Source organism: Tamandua tetradactyla, chromosome 23 (assembly GCF_023851605.1).
Source record: "Tamandua tetradactyla isolate mTamTet1 chromosome 23, mTamTet1.pri, whole genome shotgun sequence".
Classification (NCBI taxonomy): domain Eukaryota; kingdom Metazoa; phylum Chordata; class Mammalia; order Pilosa; family Myrmecophagidae; genus Tamandua; species Tamandua tetradactyla.
Genome location: NC_135349.1, coordinates 3761718 through 3781627, shown reverse-complemented (window position 1 = coordinate 3781627; position 19910 = coordinate 3761718). Strand labels below are relative to the sequence as shown.

Below are 19910 nucleotides of genomic sequence, written 5' to 3'. Positions count from 1 at the left end.
TCCTTGGGTCATGGAGCAGGTCAAAGGGCATGACAGGTGTCAATCACTCTGTAATTGTTGAGGTCTCCTGCCAATGTACGCTGTTCTTTGGTGCTTCTAATGCTTCAGGGTGCTGCACAGACTGAGCTGAAAGTTAATCCTGAATCTCAACTAACCAAACTCTGACTCTGGCTTCACAGGCACCAGCCACATGCAATGCCCTGGTCCAGATGGAGTGTCTTGATGTGGTGGTGAATGAGACTCTCAGAATTTCTTCGATCACTGGCAGAGTCGAGAGCATCTGTAAGAAAAACACTGAAATCAACAGAGTGGTCATTCCCAAAGGGACAGTGGTGATGATTCCACTCTGTGTTATCCACCGAGACCCAGATATCTGGCCAGAACCTGAGGAGTTCCGCCCTGAAAGGTACAGGGACCTGGGGAAGGGAACCCATCCTGACCCAGGCTGGGCCAAGCATACAGGACGTCTCAGTATGAATGGCAAACATGTGACTGTATGATCCCTTGCTCATGTATCTTTATGTCAATATATTTTTCTTCATATGAGAGACAAGAGAGAAAGGTCAGGATTTCAATACATTCTTGAGTCTGGAAAGAACAGATGCCTTAATATTTATTGTATTGGAAAGAAATATTTAGAATGCCTTCTGGGTGCTCTGGCTAACAAGTGAGGACTAATGTAGGCCTTTCTTAGCCACTGTCTACAAGCTTCCTGATGGCAGAGATGAGGCCTTGTTGCAGTCTGTGGGGCTAGCTCAGAGATGACATGTAGAACTTGTTGAAAGAGAAATGAAAAAAAATGCCTGAGTCCTCTGTTTTCTGGACCAGAGGAGTTCTGTGGTTCCTACAAGTTCAGGAACTCCAGCACCTGCAGCTTCATTAATATAAAATCAGAAGTCACTCTGTACTTTTCTTAGATTCACTCAGATATTTAGTGCTTACCATGTGTCATGAACATGGCTAGGCTATGGGGAATCCAAATGTTAAAAACCATCTGTTAAGAATTTTTAAGATATTCACAAATCTGTAGAATTTTAGTGATATATCTCCATGTGCCCATCACCAATCCAACTGCCACCAACCCATGGCTGTTCCCACAATCCACATACCACTACTGCTTTTCCCCCTACTCATATATTATTTTTGAAGTATATCACATTACCCTTCAAGTATTCTAGTAGGTTCTCCAAAATACTGAGACTCTTAAAAAACACAATAAGCAAAATACCATTTTCAGCCAAATGGTATAGGTTGAGTTCAGCCCTGCTCCACGGAAAAATTAGAGAAGGGACGGAAAGGTGACTGAGATGGCAATTCAAGAGTGCAACTGACTTGGCAGAGCCTTCTGCACCACATGCGGCAGCCCTGGTTGTAGAGGCCACAGAACTGAGAAGCAGAAAGCTAGAACCTGGCGGGAAGGCACAGAGCCTGCAGGAGTTCACAGATGGGAGCTGGGGGCTAGAAAGTAAGCCAGGCTGCATAATCCCTGAATGCGCTCCCCTCATCAGTGCAGCCCTGTGACCCACAACTCAACCCTGCACCCCACGCACATGAACCCTGTCACCGACTCCCATCCCCCACACTCCAAGCGCCCCCACCCCACCAGCCCCCAGTGTACATACATGCCCCATACCCCCACCCCAAGTGCAGCCCAACCCACCTCTCCTACACTCCTCCCAAGCACTACCTCCCCCCTCCCTGTTCCCTGCAGGCTGTTATCAGCGCATAAAGGTTGTGGGCACTAATTTCCATACCCAGACTACCCCCACCCCCTGTCCATAGTGTCACACATCCTCACCCCGCACCCTCTGAGCTCTGTGCATCCATTTACAGTGCTACCAGACCTGTGTATGCACATGGGCCCGCAATCATGACCTTCAGCTATGGGAACTTTAGTTTACGACACTCCCAGGCTCACACATGCACATGGACCCCCAATCATATCATTCAGCTCTGGGAAAGTCAGTTTATAGCAGTCCCAGAACCACACATAATGCACAGCCCTCAGCCTCACTTCCCTGCATAGCCAGGACACATTTGCCCCCAATCCATGAAGGCATAATGCCGACCTACTGCCACAGCTCCATGCATGTGCACAAAGGGCCCCATGCCCTAGACCAGCACACAACAGGGTTATGCCCCCCAGACCAGTGCACCCGCATAGCTACAGCCTCGCTGGCCGCTGGGTGCTCACTTTCACAAGCACCAGTGTAACATCCTCAACCTGTGCCCATACCTGCCCTGAAACAAATCACCATACAGTTGTGCCCTACCCTGTACTGTGCTCCCTGCTGCCCAGCCACCCCACAAACACAAGGCCTTAGACTACTGAAAGAAATAAACTTCCAAAGTAAGTCAATCAAGATATTTACATGCAACTAAAACAACAGAATATCACTAAGCATTTCACAATGCAGACAGATATAGCCCTGCCTAACGACCAAATTAAAACACCAGAGGAGAGATAGACATTGAAACAACTAATCAAAGATGTTCATACAGCTCTACTTAATAAGTGGGATGGCAAGTGATATAAAGGAGATCAGGAAAACAGGAGAAGAGCACAAAGAGGAATTTGAAAGAATAAATAGAAAAATAGCAGATATCACAGAAATTAAAGCTCTGTTGACTAAATAAAAACATACTAGAGACAAGCAACACCAGACGTGAAGAAACAGATGAAAGAATAAGCAATACAGAGGACAGGATAACTGACTTCGAAGACTCAAAACAGCAAATGGCAAAAAACATGGAAAAATTTTAATTGGATCTCAGGGAAATGGTAGAAAAAACAAAGCACACAAATATAAAAATCACTGGTGACCCAGAAGGAGAAGAGAAGAGCAAAGGGCTAGGAAAAGTAGTTGAAGATATATTGGGGGAAAACTTCCCAACCCTTATAAAGGACATAAATGTATAAGTCAAAGAAACCCAATGAACTCCAAACAGAATAAATCCAAATAGACCTTCCCCAAGACACAACTAATCAGTCTCTCAGATTTTGAAGAGAAGCAGAAAATTCTGAAAGGGACAAGAGAAAATCTACTACATACAAAGAAAACCACATAAGCCTGAGTTCAGACTACTCAAGTAGCGCCATGGAGGTAAGAAGGCAGTGGTATGATATATTTAAGATCCTGAAAGAGAAAGACTTCCAGCCAAGAAAGCCAAGAATTCTGTACCCAGCCAAATTGTTCTTCAAAACTGAGGGAGAGATTAAAATTTTCACCAAGAAGTCCTTCCTGAAAGAATCTGTCAACAAGAGACCAGCTCTACAAGAAATACTAAAAGGAGTTCTGCCAGCTAAAAAAAAAAGACAGGAGAGGGAGATCTGGAGGAGGGCTCAGAATTGAAGAGTACCAGTAAGGGTAATTTAAATGATAAAAAGAGATAGAGAGAAAAGAATATATAGATCTGACAAATAAAATTAAAAATATAAGATGGTGGATTCAAGAAACGCCTTTTCAGTAATAACTTTGAATATTAATGGACTAAATTTAACAATTAAAAGATACAGATTGGCAGAATGGATTAAGAAATATAACCCAGCTATATGCTGCTTACAAGAGACTCATCTTAGACACAAGAATACAAATAGATTGAAAGTGAAAGGATGGAAAAAGATTTTCCATGCAAGTTATAACCAAAAGAAAGCAGGTGTACTAATATTAGACAAAATAAATTTTAAATGTAAAGACATCACGAGAGACAAAGCACACTATATACTAATTAAAGGGTTAATTCATCAAGAAAATATAACAATCATAAATGTTTATACTCCCAATCAAGGAGCTCCAAAGTCCACAAGACAGACACCGGCAAAACTGAAGAGAGTGATAAATGTTTCGACAATAATAGTAGGAGATGTCAATACACCACTCTCCTTTATAGATAGAACAATCAGACAGAAGATCAACAAGGAAACAGAGAAGTTAAATAACTTGATAAATGAATTAGACCTAACAGACATTTATAGGTCATTACACCCCAAAACACCAGTATACACATTCTCTAGTGCTCATGGAACATTCTCCAGGATAGATCATATGCTGGGGCACAAAACACATCTTTGTAAATTTAAAAAACATTGAAATTATTCAAAGCACTCTCTCTGATCACAATGGGATGAAGCTGGATCTCAATAACCACCAAAGAATGAGAACATTCATGAATATATGGAGATTAAATAACACACTCTTAAACAACAGTGGGTCAAAGAAGAAATTGCTAGAGAAATCAGTAGCTATCTGGAGGTGAATGAAAATGAGAATACAACTTATCAGAACTTATGGGATGTGGCAAAGGCTGTGCTGAGAGGGTAATTTATTGCTTTAAATGCCTGTATTAAAAAACAAGAAAGAGCAAAAATCAAGGACTTAACCACATACCTGGAGGAACTTGAGAAAGAACAGCAAACTAACCCCAAAGCAAACAGAAGAAGAAAATTAACAAAGATTAAAGCAGAGATAAATGCATGGGAGAACAAAAGAACAACAGAAAGAATCAATAAAACCAAAAGTTGGTTCTTTGAGAAAATCAATAAAATTGATGGGCCACTAGCAAGACCGACAAAAAAAGACAGGATGCAAATTAATAAAATCAGAAATGAGAAGGGTTGTGTAACCACAGACCCCGATGAAATAAAAAAAAAAATCATAAGAGGATACTATGAACAACCATACACCAACAAACTAGGCAACTTAGATAAAATGAACAAATTCCTGGAAACACACAAACAAGCTACACTGACTCAGGAAGAAATAGAAGATCTCAACAAACCAATCACAAGTAAAGAGATTCAATCAATCATCAAAAATATTCCTACAAAGAAAAGTCCAAGGCTGGATGGTTTCACAAGAGAATTTTATAAAACATTCCAAAAGGAACTAACACCAGTCTGCTCAAATTTTTCCAAAAAGTTAAAGAAGAAGGAACTCTACCTAAATCATTTTATGAAGCTAATATCATTTTAATATCAAAACAGGTAAAGATGATATAAGAAAGGAATTCTACAGGCCAATCTCCCTAATGAACATAGATGCAAATAGTCTTAACAAAATATTAGTAAGTCGAATCCAACAACACATTAAAAGAATTATACACCACGACCAAGTGGGGTTTATACCAGGAATGCATGGATGGTTCAACACAAGAAATCGATTAACATAATACAACACGTGTAATTTTAACAAATTGAAAGGGAAAAATCACATGATTATCTTGATTGATGCTGAAAAAGCATTCGACAAAATTCAATATCCTTTTGTGATAAAAACATTCCAAAAGATAGTAGTAAAAGGTAACTACCTCAATATGATAAAGGGAATATATGAAAAACCGATAGCCAGCATTATACTCAATGGAGAAAGACTGAAAGCTTTCCTCCTAAGATCAGGAATGAGACAGGGATGCCCTCTGTCACCACTATTATTCAACATTGTGCTAGAAGTTCTAGCTAGAGCATTCAGGCAGGACAAAGAAATAAAAGGCATCCAAACTGGAAAGGAAGAAGTAAAACTTTCATATTTGCAGATGACATGATGCTATACTTGGAAAATCCTGAGAAATCTACAACATAGTTACTTGAGCTAATAACCAAATTCAGTAAGGTAGCAGGATATAAAATTAATGTGCAAAAATCAGTAACATTTCTATACATAAATAATGACCTAGCTAAGGAGTCATTTAAGGAAAAAAAAAATCCATTCAAAATAGCAACTAAAAGAATCAAGTACCTAGGAATGAACTTAACTAAGGATGTAAAGGACTTGTACACAGAAAACTGCATAACATTGCTAAAAGAAATCAAAGATCTAAATAGGTAGAAAGACATTCCCTGCTCATTGATAGGAGGGTTAAATATAGTTAAGATGTCAATTCTACCCAAACTGATCTACAGATTAAATGCAGTACCAATCAAAATTCCAACAACCTACTTTGAAGACTTGGAAAAACTGTTTACCCTATGTGATGATACTGTGAATTACTGATTATATATGTAGAACAGAATGATCATATGTTAAGAATGTTTGCTTTTCTTTGTTGCCATATTAAAAGAAAATTTTTAATTAATAAAAAAAATTTAAAAAACAAACAAAACTAGTTACCAAGTTCACCTGGAAGGGAGAGAGACTGAATAGCTAAAAGAAATCTAAAAAAGAACGAAGTGAGAGGATTAAAACTTCCTGACTTTAAAACCTATTATAAAGCCACAGTGGTCAAAACAGCATGGTACTAGCACAAAGATAGAAGTATTGACCAATGGAATCTAATAAAGAGTGCAGAAATAGACCACCAAATTTATGGTCAACTGATTTTTGACAGGCCCGAAATCCACTGAATTGGAACAAAATAGTCTTTTCAATAAATGGACATGGGAGAACTGGATATCAATAGCCAAAAGAATGAAAGAGGACCCTCACTTTATATCCTATAGAAAAAATAACTCAAAGTGGATCAAACACATAAATATAAGAACTAGCACCATAAAGCTTCTAGAAGAAAATGTAGGGAAACATTTTCAAGACCTAGTAATAGGAGGTAGCTTCCTAAACTTTACACCCAAAACACAAGCAACAAAAGAAAAAATAGATAAATGGGAACTCCTCAAAATCAAATGCTTCTGCAACTCAAAGGTGAAGAGGCAGCCAACTTAATAGAAGAAAATATTTGGAAATCACACATCAGACAAAGGTTTGATATCCTGTATACATAAAAAAAATCATACAACTCAACGACAAAAGATTAAACAACCCAATTATGAAATTGACTAAAGATATGAATAGGCATTTTTCTGAAGAACAAATACAGATGGCCCAAAAGCACATGAAGAGATGCTCATCTTCATTAGCTATAAGGGAAACGCAGATTAAGACTACAATGAGATACTGCTTCACACCTATAAGAATGACTGCTATTGGACAGACAAGAAACTATAAATGTTGGAGAGGATGTGGAGAAATTGGGACACTTATGCACTGCTGGTGGGTATGTATAATGGGACAGCCATTATGGGAGACAGTTTGGCTGTTCCTTAGGAAACTAAATTTCGAGTTGCCCTATGAGCCAGCAATAGCACTGCTTGGTATATACCAAGAAGAGCCGAAAGCAATGACACAAACAGACATTGTACACCAATGTTCATAACAGCATTATTCACACTCACCAAGAGATGGAAACAATCCAAATGCCTGTCAACAGACAAGTGGATTAACAAAACGTGGTATTTGCATATGATGGAATATTATGCAGTAGTAAGACAAAATGATATCCTGAAGCACATGACAAGATGGATGAGCCTTGAGGACATAATGCTGGGTGAAATAAACCAGACACAAAAGAAAAGATAGTATATGATTCCACTTTTATGACCATGTTAAAGGTAAAATCTAAGGCTTATAATACAGAATATAGAGACTTAGAGATACATAGAAGCTAGAGATGGGTGAACCATTAGCTAATGAGGTTGAACTCCAATGTAAGGGAATAGACAGAAGTGAAAGCAGTTCTGTAGTGGGTCTATAAGTAATATTACCATACTGAAGATGAACAAGATTGAAAAGTGTCCCACTGATTAACACTAGAATATAAATTAGTTCTTGCAAGAACTACTTCAAAGGTATGATTCATGTACAAAGGGTGTTTAATTCTAGGGTACAGGGGGAAAATGCTATTGCATGCTATGGGATATGTTTAACAGGAAACCATCAACACTACCATAGCAACAACAGGGGTAAACAATGGAGGGAGGGACAAGAGTTAAGGGGAGGCTTAGATTTCCTATTTGGTGAGGGTGTGTTTATTGGTTATCTTTCTCTTGGAAACAATGAAATTATCTAAAATTGAGAGTGCTGATGAACAGGGTACTTTGGGCATTATACATGATGCCTAATGAATGCAGGTAGCTGAAGGATGCACTGACTGAGAAGTAGATTGGTGAACGATGGTATATACATATGATCTAATGTTGTGCTGCTACAGAAAGCAATGAAGTCGTGAGGCACGCAACTATGTGAATGAACCTGTGGGACATTTGGTGAGGCAAAATAAGCCAGAAATGGAAGAACAATTATTGTGTGATCTTCTTTAGAAGATGCCTATAAGAAAACAGGAGCCTAGATTGTAAGATTGTATTTCTTATAGTAGATGCATTTAGTCTGGAGTGCTAATTATTATTTCTGGATTTTGAGAGGATGTTTTACATATCTATAACCTGTTATTTAGAGATAAGAACGAACCTGTTATTTAGAGATAAGAACAAAGCTGATTGGGCAGGAATTAAGGTAATTCAGAACCCAGGGGTAAGGAAGACATTGTTTATTTTTAGAACCATACCTACTCTTTGAGACAAAAGGGGAAAAGGTTTATTTTGCCCAGAACCTAACTTTTCTGTAGCACATAATCTAACTCAACCTGTCTGGATAGCTCCTTTGAACAACTGAAACATAGGGAGCCCAGAATAAGAATGAGGGTCTTTAATCCTGCAAAGCTTAATGTAATACTTGGATACATCCTAGAGTATATAATGCAGATAATCAAAAAGTATTGTCAAAGTCCCTTGAGGGATGGGAGAAAAAATATGGAACTATTAAACTTTGCCATCGAGGAATCCGCTGATACTTTGTCTAACATTAGGGACACCCAAATCAATAGACCAAGCCGTTGATCTCGAGATTTGCTCTTGTGAAGTTTATGTAGGTAGTGGAGAAGCGTAACCTACCTACAGGCATGCCTAAGAGTCACTTCTGGAGGACCTCTTTTGTTGCTCAGATGTGGCCTCACTCTCTCTAAGCCCAACTCTGCAAGTGAAATCATTGCCTCCCCCCTATGTGGGACACGACATTTAGGGGTGAAAGTCTCCCTGGCAGCATGGGAGATGATTCCTGGGGAAGCGTGTGGCCCTGGCACCACGGGATTAACAATTCTATCCTGACCAAAAAGGGGAAAATAAGTATAATTTATAGAGTATCAGTGGCTGAGAGAGTTCAAATAGAGTTGAGAGGCTATTCAGGAGCCTCTCTTATGCAAGCTTCAGTTAGACATTCCTACCTGTTATAACTTTCCAACCCCCAACCAAAACCATTCCAGCTAATCCTAAAGAACATCTAGAGCAATATATAAGATTCTACAAAGGTTCCATGTACTAGGGTAACTTTCTAGAAACCTACAACCTCCAGATAGGTCCCAGGACTAGATAAGTTCTGCAACCTAAAGGGCCCAGCTTCTCCAAAACATCAGATAGTTCCATCTCCCTACCCCGCATTACTGACAGCCCCTTCCAAAATGAAAAAATTAGAATGGCCATAGCCCAAATACCCCTAAAGAGCGGGAAAGGAAGATCAAAGGTGATGTGTAGTTATACAGAGAAGGTAGGGTTTAACAAATGAATATAAATGCTGAATCACTGATATTTCTTTTAGTCTCCAGTATCTTAGAGCAGCTAGAAGTAAAAACCTAAAATTGTGCAATTGTAACCCATACCAAACTCTGAAACCTGTTTTACAACTAATTGTTGTGCTTTGAGATTTATTGCTGTTTTGTATATATATTATTTTTCACAAAAAAGAAAAAAAAAGTCGATTGTGATGATAAAAAGAATATTTATTCCTTCTAGCCTCCTATATTATGGAGCAGCTAGAAGGAAAAATCTGAGATGATGGTATGGTGGCCCATGACAAACTCTAGGATCTGTCCTGTAAGAATGCTTTGAAAACTGTTGCTTTTTTCTTTCTTTACTTTGTATATATGTTATATCATACAATTTAAAAAGTCAAAAAAGTTTACTTATAAATTTTCCTACTGATAGAGATTTAGGGTCTTTTTGCTTCCCAAAAATGCTACTACAAGCATTATATATCCATTTCCTGGTAGCCAACTGCAAACAATTTTTTTGATTGTAGAATATGTGTGTCACTGGCTTATGCCATATTGCTCTCCAAAGTGGATGAACCCATTTATATTCCCACCACATTTTACGGATGTACCTATTTGCAATCCCATCCCATTTTCATGCATATTTATAATTACGTGGTATTGTCAAACATTTTGATTTGCCATTCAGAGGTGCAAAACAATACTGCATTCGTGGTTACATGCTTGATCTAGCTTGTTCCACTTAGGTCTATCTTTCCTGAACTCTAATTTCGGCTACAGTATGTTGTTAGCTTGAAACGGGTCCTGATTTAGAGTATTTACACCATGGAATTTGGCAAATGCTGCATACACATCAGGGCTTTTCCCGTGGTGAGCTGGATGTTAAGTGTTTAGCAGCCCATCCCAGCCTGCAAGGCTGAGGGTCACTTCCTCCACTATACTTGTGACTTCTGGGTTCCTGGATGGATGAGAGTTCTGCTGTGTGTGACTCTGAGTAGTCGTGGCAGCTGCTGCTGTCACAGAGGTTGGCAAGGTCCTAGCCACTCTGCAGTTCTGTACTGAAGAGGGATTGGCTAAAAGACTTTCCTGGGCAAAATTTATGCATATATATATATATATTTGTATAATATTCCTGTATATATACTTCGGTGGCTTTTTATTGAAAGGTTAAGCCAATATGTACTTATAGAAATAATACTCCCTGTTGTAAACCTCCCCTTCATTAAACAAACGGTTTTTAGGCTTTGTTTTTCTTATTTAACAATATTTTCTGGAATTTATCATGTAGCATATATAGTTTTTATAGGTACCGAGTTGTCTGTTTTATGGATATTACATAAATAATGTAATCATGCCATCCTGATGGACATTTGGGTTGTTTCCAGTATTTTACTTATCCAAACAACGCATATGTTCAGTGGTTAGAATGCTCGCCTTTCATGCAGGAGACCCAAATTCGATTCCTGAGCCATACACCCCAAAAAAAGAGCATACGTCATTTTGTGTTTTTGTTCAAGTATGTTTAAGATGAATTCTTAAGGGTAGGGTTTCTGGATCACTTATAGAAGACTTTTAAAAATAGTTTTACTGAAGCATAATTTACATATCATAAAATTCAGCTCTCCTAAATATAGTTTGATGATTTTTAGTAAATTTATACCATCCCACAACCATCACCACCATCCAGTTTTAGGACACTTCCATCATCCCCAAAACTTCCTTGTGCCTGTCTCAGTCAATCCCCAATCCTAACACAAAACCCCAAAGCCAGGCAAGTACTGATCTGTTTCCTATCTCTGGAGTTTTGCCTTTTCTAGGAGCTTCAAATGAATGAAATTGTACAATTTTTTGTTGTTCTAGTGTACTAGCTGCCAGAATGCAATATACCAGAAACAGAATGGCTTTTAAAAAGGAGAATTTAATAAGTTGTTAGTTGACAGTTCTAAGGCCAAGAAAATATTCCAGTTACTACAAGTCTATAGAAATGTCTAATCAAAGGCATCCAGGGAAAGATACCTTGGTTCAAGAAGACTGATGAAGTTCAGAGTTTCTCTCTCTAGCGAGAAGGCACATGGCAAACACAGTCAGAGTTTCTCTCTCAGCTGGAAGGGCACATGGTGAACATGGCGTCATCTGTTAGCTTTCTCTCCTGGCTTCCTTTTTCATGAATCTTCCCAGAAAGTGTTTTCCTTCTTCATCTCCAAAGGTCGCTGGCTAGTGGACTCTGCTTCATGCTGCTGCAGCATTTTCTGCTCTCTCTTCAAAATGTTTCCTCTTTTATAGGATTCCAGTAAACTAATCAAGACCCACCCAAATGGTAGAGAAATGCCTCCATCTAATCCAGCTTAACAACCACTCTTGATTAAATCACATCTCCAGGGAGATGATCTGATTACAGTTTCAAACCTACAATACTGAATAGGGATTAAAAGAAACAGCTGCCTTTATAAAATGGGATTAGGATTAAAACATGACTTTTCTAGGGTACCTACATTATTTCAAACCAGCACAAATAGGTAGACTTTTGTGCCGAGCTTCTTTCACTTGGCAGAATGCTTTTGAGTTTCATCCATGGTTTTCCATACATCAGTACTATGTTCTCTTTTCTTGTTGAGTAATATGCTGAGGTGGCTTGGAGCTACGTACCTAGGGAAACATGTCAATCCATTTCTGAGGTGTGAACCCATGTAAAGAGGAGCTTTTGATGAGGTGACTTCAGCTCAGGTGTGGCCCAGCTGACTCAGGACGGGCCTTAATCCTATTACCTATGGCCAAAGGGAGCAGCCAGCAGAGAAGGGAGAGGCCAGGAGACACCACCATGTGCACTTCCACGGGACACAGGACCTGAGACCAAGGACTGCCAGCTGCCAGCCCCAGAAGGCCAGTCTTCTGGAAGAAAGCACTGGCTCGATGGTGCTTTGATTTTGGACTTCCCCAAGCCTCAGAATCGTGAGCCAATAAATTCCCATTGTCTAATCCAACCCACAGCATGGTATATGTTTGAGTAGCTGGGACACTAAAACATGTGCCATGGAGACGTATGTATCCGTGTATGGATATAACACATTTTATTTATCCATTCACTAGTTGATGGACACTTAGACCATTTCCAATTTGTGGTTATTATGAAAAAGTGGCCAAGAATGTTCAAATACAAATCTTTATTTGGACATTAAAAAAAATTATTTTGGTTAGAGTCTTAGGAGTAAAACTGCTGATTCGTACAAGTGTATGCTTAACATTTAAAGATAGTCAAACTTTTTTTTTCCAGTTTTATATTCCCAGCAATAATGTTTATGAGTTCCACTTCTCTCCGTCCTTGCCAACTGACAGCTGCTTTGCTTATACCCTTTTCAGTATCCAGTGGCATCTCAGTGTGGTTTTAATTTGCATCCTCTTACTTCCCAATAATACCGAGCAGCTTTTCAAGTGCTTGTTACCTATTTGTACACCTTTCCGGTGAGATGTCATTCAAATTTTTCACGCATATTTTTAAATTGTGTGTCTTTTTATTGTCGAGTTGTAGAAACTCCTTCTATATTCTGGACACAAGTTCTTTATCAGATGTGTGATTTGCAGATAACTTCCCTGGGTCTGTGACTTGCCTTTTCATTTTCTTAATGGTTTCTTTTGAAGAGCTGAGGTCTTTAATTTTGATGAATTTATCATTTTTTTCTTTGATGGATTGCACCTTTGGTGTCCTAAGAAATCTCTGCCTAACCCAAAGTCACAAAAAATTTTCTCCAGTGTTATCTCTGGCATGTTCTATAGATTTAGCTCTTACTCTGTTTTGAGTTTAATTTTGTATATGGCTTGAGGTAAGGGTTTAAGAATACTTTTTGTGTGTATGAATATTCCATTTTTCCAATACCATTTCCCCCCCAGATTGCCCTGTCACCTTTGTAATGTATTAATTGATCATACATGTGTGGGTCTATTTCTGGGTTCTTATCTCTTCCTTCTAAGTATATGTTTACCCTTTCAATAGGTTTTATATCCCTGCAGGTGTAGCTTTTAAAATTGATCTATTTTTTTTACCGCTTACTATGGAATTGTCTTTTCTTAGGACACCCAGCTCTCTCTCGAGTGCCTTTCCCGGGAATCCCCCTCCTCCAAGGCCTAAGAGGGGACAGACAGGAAAACAAGTGGTCGCGATAAATGTGATAGGATGCCGGTCCAAATGTGGACGGGTCAGAGGCACGCTCTAGAGAGGCTGTTACCTTGAGGGAAGTTTGGGGGTGGCAGATCAGAAACGGCTCAGAGAAGCTCACGGGTGAGCTGGGTTCGGGGGGAAAACAGGATAAAGAAGGGATGAACACGCCAGGTGCAGGAGGAGACTTTGAAAACCTACCCAAACGTGGGCCAGCAGAGTGGCAGCGTGGAGTTAGGAATCAGGGTAGAATTGTGGAAGCACAAAGTAGGTGCAGCAGGAGGCTGGAGCCGAAGGAACTTTACCCCACTTTTGTTCAGAGAACAGTTACCTCTGAGTCACCAGATTGTAGAGATTGGCTCCAGTTAATTATTGTCTCTGAATAGGGACTCGCCTGCTGTTCCCCAGGGTTTGCTTTGATTGTTTGAATATCAACAAGCAGAAGGGTCATCTTTGGATCCTCTACTATGGGGCATTTTCTGTGTTTTTTTAATTTTAATTTTACTGGAGAAATTGTAGGTTTACAGAAAAATCATGTGTGAAAAGGAGTTTCCATAAACCACCCTATTATTAACCCCTTGCATTGGTGTGGGACATTTGTTATGACTGATGGAAGCACATTTTTATAACTGTATTATTAACGCTACTCCACAGTTTATATTAGGGTTCCCTGTTTGTGTTGCACAGTACTACGATTTTTTTTTTAAAGTTGCTATTCTAGTAATATACGTACAACCTAAAAATTCCCCTGTATTCTCTTATTTGTCCTATTTCACTGCTCAGGCTGTGAGTGGACCTGACAGCCCCATGGCTTCCTGACCTCTGCAAGGCAGAGCAGGACATCAGAGGGAGGATAAGAGAGCACCGATGGAAGTGGGGGAAAAAGAACTTATTTCACTTCCCACTGAAACTGCGTTTTCTGGTGACCTTTCCATCTCTCTCCTTTCTTTCTATAAAAGAAGAGGTCCTTGTCTCCCTCTAGTAGGATGCAAGCACACGGGGCTGCTATAAGGAGCTAATGAGATTACGCCTGGGCACACACTCAAGTTTGAAGTTCTGCATCAATGTACAGGATTATTATTAACCTCCCACTGATGTCCCAACACTGAAAAAAAATGCAAGCCTTCTCTCATGAGGTTTCCATGGCAAAGAGAGCCGTGACTCTCGTCTCCCCAGCTCTGTCAGATCCAAAGCTCTGGCCCGTAATTTAACTACCCTGAGAATTAATACCTCTGAGACTTATTAAATCAGAGTTCACAAACTTCTTCTGACATGTGCATATATTTATTTTTCTGGGCTCACAGAATGTTTAAATATTATTATATTTTATTGCCCAGATACTAGAATTCAGGAGCGTTAATAACAACAAAAAGAATCCAGGTTTCTGACTTTTTTTTTTTTTTAATCAGGAGACCTGGCCACGCTGGGACCACACTTCCATCTGCTAACAAAGGTGCTGTCAGCACCTGAATGCCGTGCCCACGCGATCTGAATCGCAACCCCTGCTGTGAGTGAAAAACCTTGTTCAGCGGGTGGCAGCGTGCAACCCGCCAGAGTCTCTTTTGGGAATTTGTGAGCAACACAATAGATTGGGGGAATGCTTGATGTGGACGTGTGCGTGTGTGTGTGTAAACGTGTGCATGCGTGTGTGTCCTTTGTAGTGCCTGCAGAGCCACTCTCGTTTGCATAAGCATTGTCTCCACCTCCTGGTGAGTCGGTCCCTCTGCAACTTCTGGAAGGGAAGACCCTGGCAGCCACAGGATCAGGAGAGCGAGATGTTGCAACGCTGTGAGTCTCAGCCTTAAGCCTATGCACTTCTCTGGTTCAAGAGAAAACCCCCCAGCAAACTGGAGGTCTCATCAGATAAGAGGACCCGGGTGAGGAGTGGAACCGGAAACCAGTGCAGAAGATGAGAATTCCTTAAGTTAGAAGGGACTGCAGCCAGTGTGTTGAATAAACGTGACTCCTTTTGTTGAATAAAAGAGCACCTTTTTTTTTGTCCTTCCACTTCTACAGGTAACTTAGCCCCACTCCTGGGTAAAAGCTTGGTCGGTGCACAGTTCTGTGCCTCAATCTTATGTAATAAAAAGTCCCAGGTCAGCTTAAGAAACAAACACAGTCTTGGGTAAGTTGTTAGGTTGTCCAATCTCAGATATTAATCAAAACTCCAAGAAGCAATATATCTATTTTTTCTAGTAATTACCCTTAAAGTGTTTTTATACTATAATTAATCAGTATTTGCAATTTTCCTGAATAACACAAGACTCTGCAGTATAATTTTAGTCTTCTCATTTCCTACCAGCCTTCTTTCCCCCTCTTCAAACTAATGCATGGCTTCCAAGTTGAAATCTTGCAAATCTGTTTTAGCTTGAAGTATTTAGTAACACACTTAAAAATATTTTGCATCATGAATTATTTAGACAGATCATTTTTTCTACTGTCCATTCTCTCGATTTTCTACATTTGAACTTCTTATGAGGTGGCTGTTGGAGTGGTTTGATTTGATATTTTTTCTCACATGGTTACTTCCATCTTATGTTGTCTGTTTTCTTAAATGCATTTATCTTTGCTTTGGTAAAGTAAATCCTTAAATAATTTATTCAAAAGAGTTTTATGGATGGTGAACTCTTTGAATCTAGTTATATCTGAAAATGTCTTCATTTTAGCTTTTGACTGTATATAAAATGTTCTGTTTTCATCTCCGGCATCCAGGGCTGCTGATGGGGAGGTGGACCCCAATTTAATTCTTGTTCCTAGTAGGTTTTTTTCTTTCTTTTTGTGTCTGCTCTAGAATCTTTAAGAATTTCCACTTTATTCTTGTTTTGAAATGTCTCAGTGGTGACTGTAAGTGTAAATTTGTTTCATTCATTCTCTCAGCTTTCATGAACTAATTCAACCAAAATCCACTTGCCTTTATTTATCTTTGGATCATTTTGTTATTAAAATTTTTTTCTCCCCCTCATATTTTCAATTCTTGTGAAACTCAGATGGCTGTTGGAGTGGTTTGGTTTTTAGGCAATAATTCATTTTCATCTGTATCCATCTACTCTTCACCACAGCTACTGAGTTTAAAATTTTAACAATCATGTTTTTAAATCTTAAGACCCCCAATTGGTTCTCTTCCTTATTCATGTGCCCCTCTCCCCTCATCCCATTCCACAAAATCTGCTGCAGTCTCACCAGGCATTGCTTTATCTCTTGCAACCAAAGACTTCATGGGGGTGAAAAAAACAGAAACAGAAAGAGTTGCACACTATTTCAGATATCTTGCAAATTATGTGTTCATGGATGATCTTAGCTTTTGGTCTTATGCAAAAAGATCTGAAGAAAATAACTGGTAACTTGGAGCTATGTATCCCAGAAAAACATGTTCATAAACTCAACCCATTCCTGTGGTGTGAAGCCACGAAAATAGGAAATTTGATGGGGTGACTTCCGTTAAGGTGGGCCCAACTGAATCAGAGCGGTTTTAATCCTACTACTGAAGGCCTTACAGGGAAGGCCACAGAGAGAGAGAAACATGGAGGGAGCAGCCAGGAGCTGGAAGTCAACAGAACCGAGAAGCCAGGAGAGGCCGCCATGTGCATTTCTACGTGAAAGAAAAGCCAAGGACCAAGGAGTACAGACAGCCAACCCCAGAATGACGAGTCTTCCAGGACAAAGCACTGCATTGAGGAACATTTGCATTTGGGGCATTTTTTTACACTCAAAACCGTAAGCCAATAAATTTCAGTTGTCATGCCAAGCCATTGCATGATATTTGCTTTAGCAATGAGGAAACTATAACAATAACAAAACTAGAGTGATATTATTTAAAAATAGCCCTTGGACATGGGTAAAATTACCTGCCTTGAAACTGACTTGAAAAATGAAGCCAGGGCGGGCCACGGTGGCTCAGCAGGCAAGAATGCTTGCCTGCCATGCCAGAGGACCCGGGTTCGATTCCCGGTGCCTGCCCATGTAATAAAAAAATAAATAAATAAATAAATAAATAAAAAATAAATAAATAAAAATGAAGCCACATGAGGGCGGGCCACAGTGGCTCAGCAGGCAGAGTTCTCACCTGCCACGCCGGAGACCTGGGTTCAGTTCCTGGTGCCTGCCCATGGGGAAAAAAAAAATGAAGCCACATGGGACTTACTCTGTTCCTTGAAAAGGGTCAAGTAAGCTAAATAAACATTGCCTAAAACTGTTTAGGAACTCAGTCACTGCTATTCCGACTTGTCCCATAGCTCTATCAGTATACCTAAATTTAGATTGCTCATTCTTATGAAATCAGGACACTCCATTTTTGTTCCAAAAGAATGACACAGAAGTCAGTTCAGCTGCTTTTAATTCAAAAAGCAGATTTAAATTTAACTGAGAAAATAAAGATGTTAACCTTGTTATTTATAATAGTAGGAACTGGAAACAACTCAAATGTTTAAAAAGGAGGGAAGAAAATAAATCACGGCACGTTTGATCAAATGTGGACATTAAAAATGATATCTATGAAGATTCAGTAGAAGATGGAAAATACTTATATAAGGATAAATGAAAAATAGGACATGAAATAGTATGCATCCTACTTAAAATTGTGCATATGTAAAATACACTTGAAAATGTATATAAAAGTAGAAAAATATGAAAAATGGTATGTGATAGCGAATAGACTTAACTTTATGAGATTTTTTCGTGTTTTTTTTTTTTAAGCCACAGTTTTGTAATGTGAGATTACTTCTGAAGTAATAAAATATCCAGGGAAACATTTAGCAGAGATGAGGAGTGGATTCTAGGAGTCCCAGCTCTGCTCTGGGCTTGGCACATTCTTAAACTATAACTGCATGCATTCTGGACCACTGATTTTGTTGTTCTTTTTTTATCCCCTCTGCAGATTGTGTTGTGTGTGCTTTCTGTACTTCAAAAATCTTCAGATTTAGAGACTAGCACTATTCTGGATTTATTCTCTTTTAGATTACATTTTTCTGCCATTTTATAGAATTTGGAGTCAGCAGGAAGTGAAGCTTAGTATATCACCTCATTATATTGCTGTTGTTTATTTTTGTTAATTAATTAACAGCTATAAAGCTACGCTTATTCACAATCTCCCTTCACCTAATGTTATTTCTCCCATAATCACTTATTTTTTCTTAACCACACTGTTTTAAGAAACAACCTATAAGGCTGGGGATAGAATATTGCATGTTATTTCTAACATTTCAGTCTTTAACAACTTCTTGTCTTCTTGGGCTACACCAAATCTCATTTTCTTCATGGGATTGCATATAAATTTAGAATCTTGCTGTTTGCTTTTCATGGCTAGAGTAGGAAATGGTTAGCATTGATTATATAACAGCATGCTGAAAATCACAACTCATGGGCTCTGCTTTCAGCTGAGGGCTCCAGTTTACTCATCAATTAAATCTGTCCCATTTTTCTTGTCCCCATTTCAGGACGGACCACAGCCTGTGTAGACCGTCATGGATCCAGTCGCTATGAAAATATTACAGCGGTTCAGTATTCATGGCTATGGGTTATTAAAGTGGCAATTCAATGGTTACCCATTTTTTAGAATGTGCTTCGAGAAAATTAAAAATTACCTACGTAGCTTATATTTGCATCTGGCATTACATTTCTATTGGATTGTGCTGGAATGCAGAATCCAGAAATAGACCCCTATGTGAATGATTAATTAATTCTGAACAAAGCTGCCAAGAGAAAGCAATGGGGGGAAATCATTTTCAATAAAGGGAGCTCAAACAACTGGATATCACAAAATACACAAAAGTAACTCAAAATGGAACACAGACCTACACAAGAAAGCTGCAGCTATAAAACTCCCAGCAGAGTACATAGAATAAAATGTTTGCAATCTGGGGCATGCAAGGATTTCCTAAATAGGACACAAACAGCACAAACTATAAAATTTTTAAAAATAACAAATGGAACTTTATAAAAAATTTAAAACTTTTGTTTATTGCTCACTGAAAGACGTCATTAAATAAACAACAAGGCAAACCACAGAATCGCAGAAAATATCCACAATACACATCTCACAATGGCTTTGCAACAAAACATATTTTAAAAACACACCGTTACAACTCGATAATAATAAGATAAACTGTCAAATGAAAAAATGCTTCAAAGATGAAATGTCAGAAACAAAAAGACAAACATCATGCCTCAATCCTATGGACTAACTATAACGTAAAAACTCAGTGAATTGAAGTTGAGAGCATGGGTTATCAGGTTGGGGCCTGTTGTAAAGGGTCCTAGACTGTAAGCTCTTACAGCAGTCACATCGATTCAGGAGATGTAACTGCTGTTTCTAAGTTCTGAGATGCCAAGCTGTTTGTATATAACCTGATTGTTCCAAGAAACTTCAGATATTTATGTGACACCTGAGACT

General features: G+C 39.0%; 1 protein-coding gene across 5 annotated transcripts in view; it reads left to right on the top strand.

Annotated features, from left to right (window-relative positions):
- The window catches only part of LOC143666900 (cytochrome P450 3A12-like), a 35866-nt gene extending 16771 nt beyond the window's left edge, over positions 1-19095 (top strand). The window contains exons 8-11 of one of the 5 annotated variants that reach the window (XR_013167769.1): positions 180-406; positions 12048-12321; positions 14932-15029; positions 15184-15195. Coding sequence is in view for 3 of the 5 variants with exons in the window: in XM_077140490.1 (XP_076996605.1) it covers positions 180-406; positions 14932-14992 (288 nt within the window). In the remaining 2 variants the exon portion in view is untranslated. Of the gene's footprint in view, positions 1-179; positions 407-12047; positions 12322-14931; positions 15157-15183; positions 15484-18954 lie in introns of those variants that run through there. The other 4 variants (XR_013167768.1, XM_077140490.1, XM_077140489.1 and 1 more) reach the window with 4 other exon arrangements.
- Positions 19096-19910: the final 815 nt, after the last annotated feature.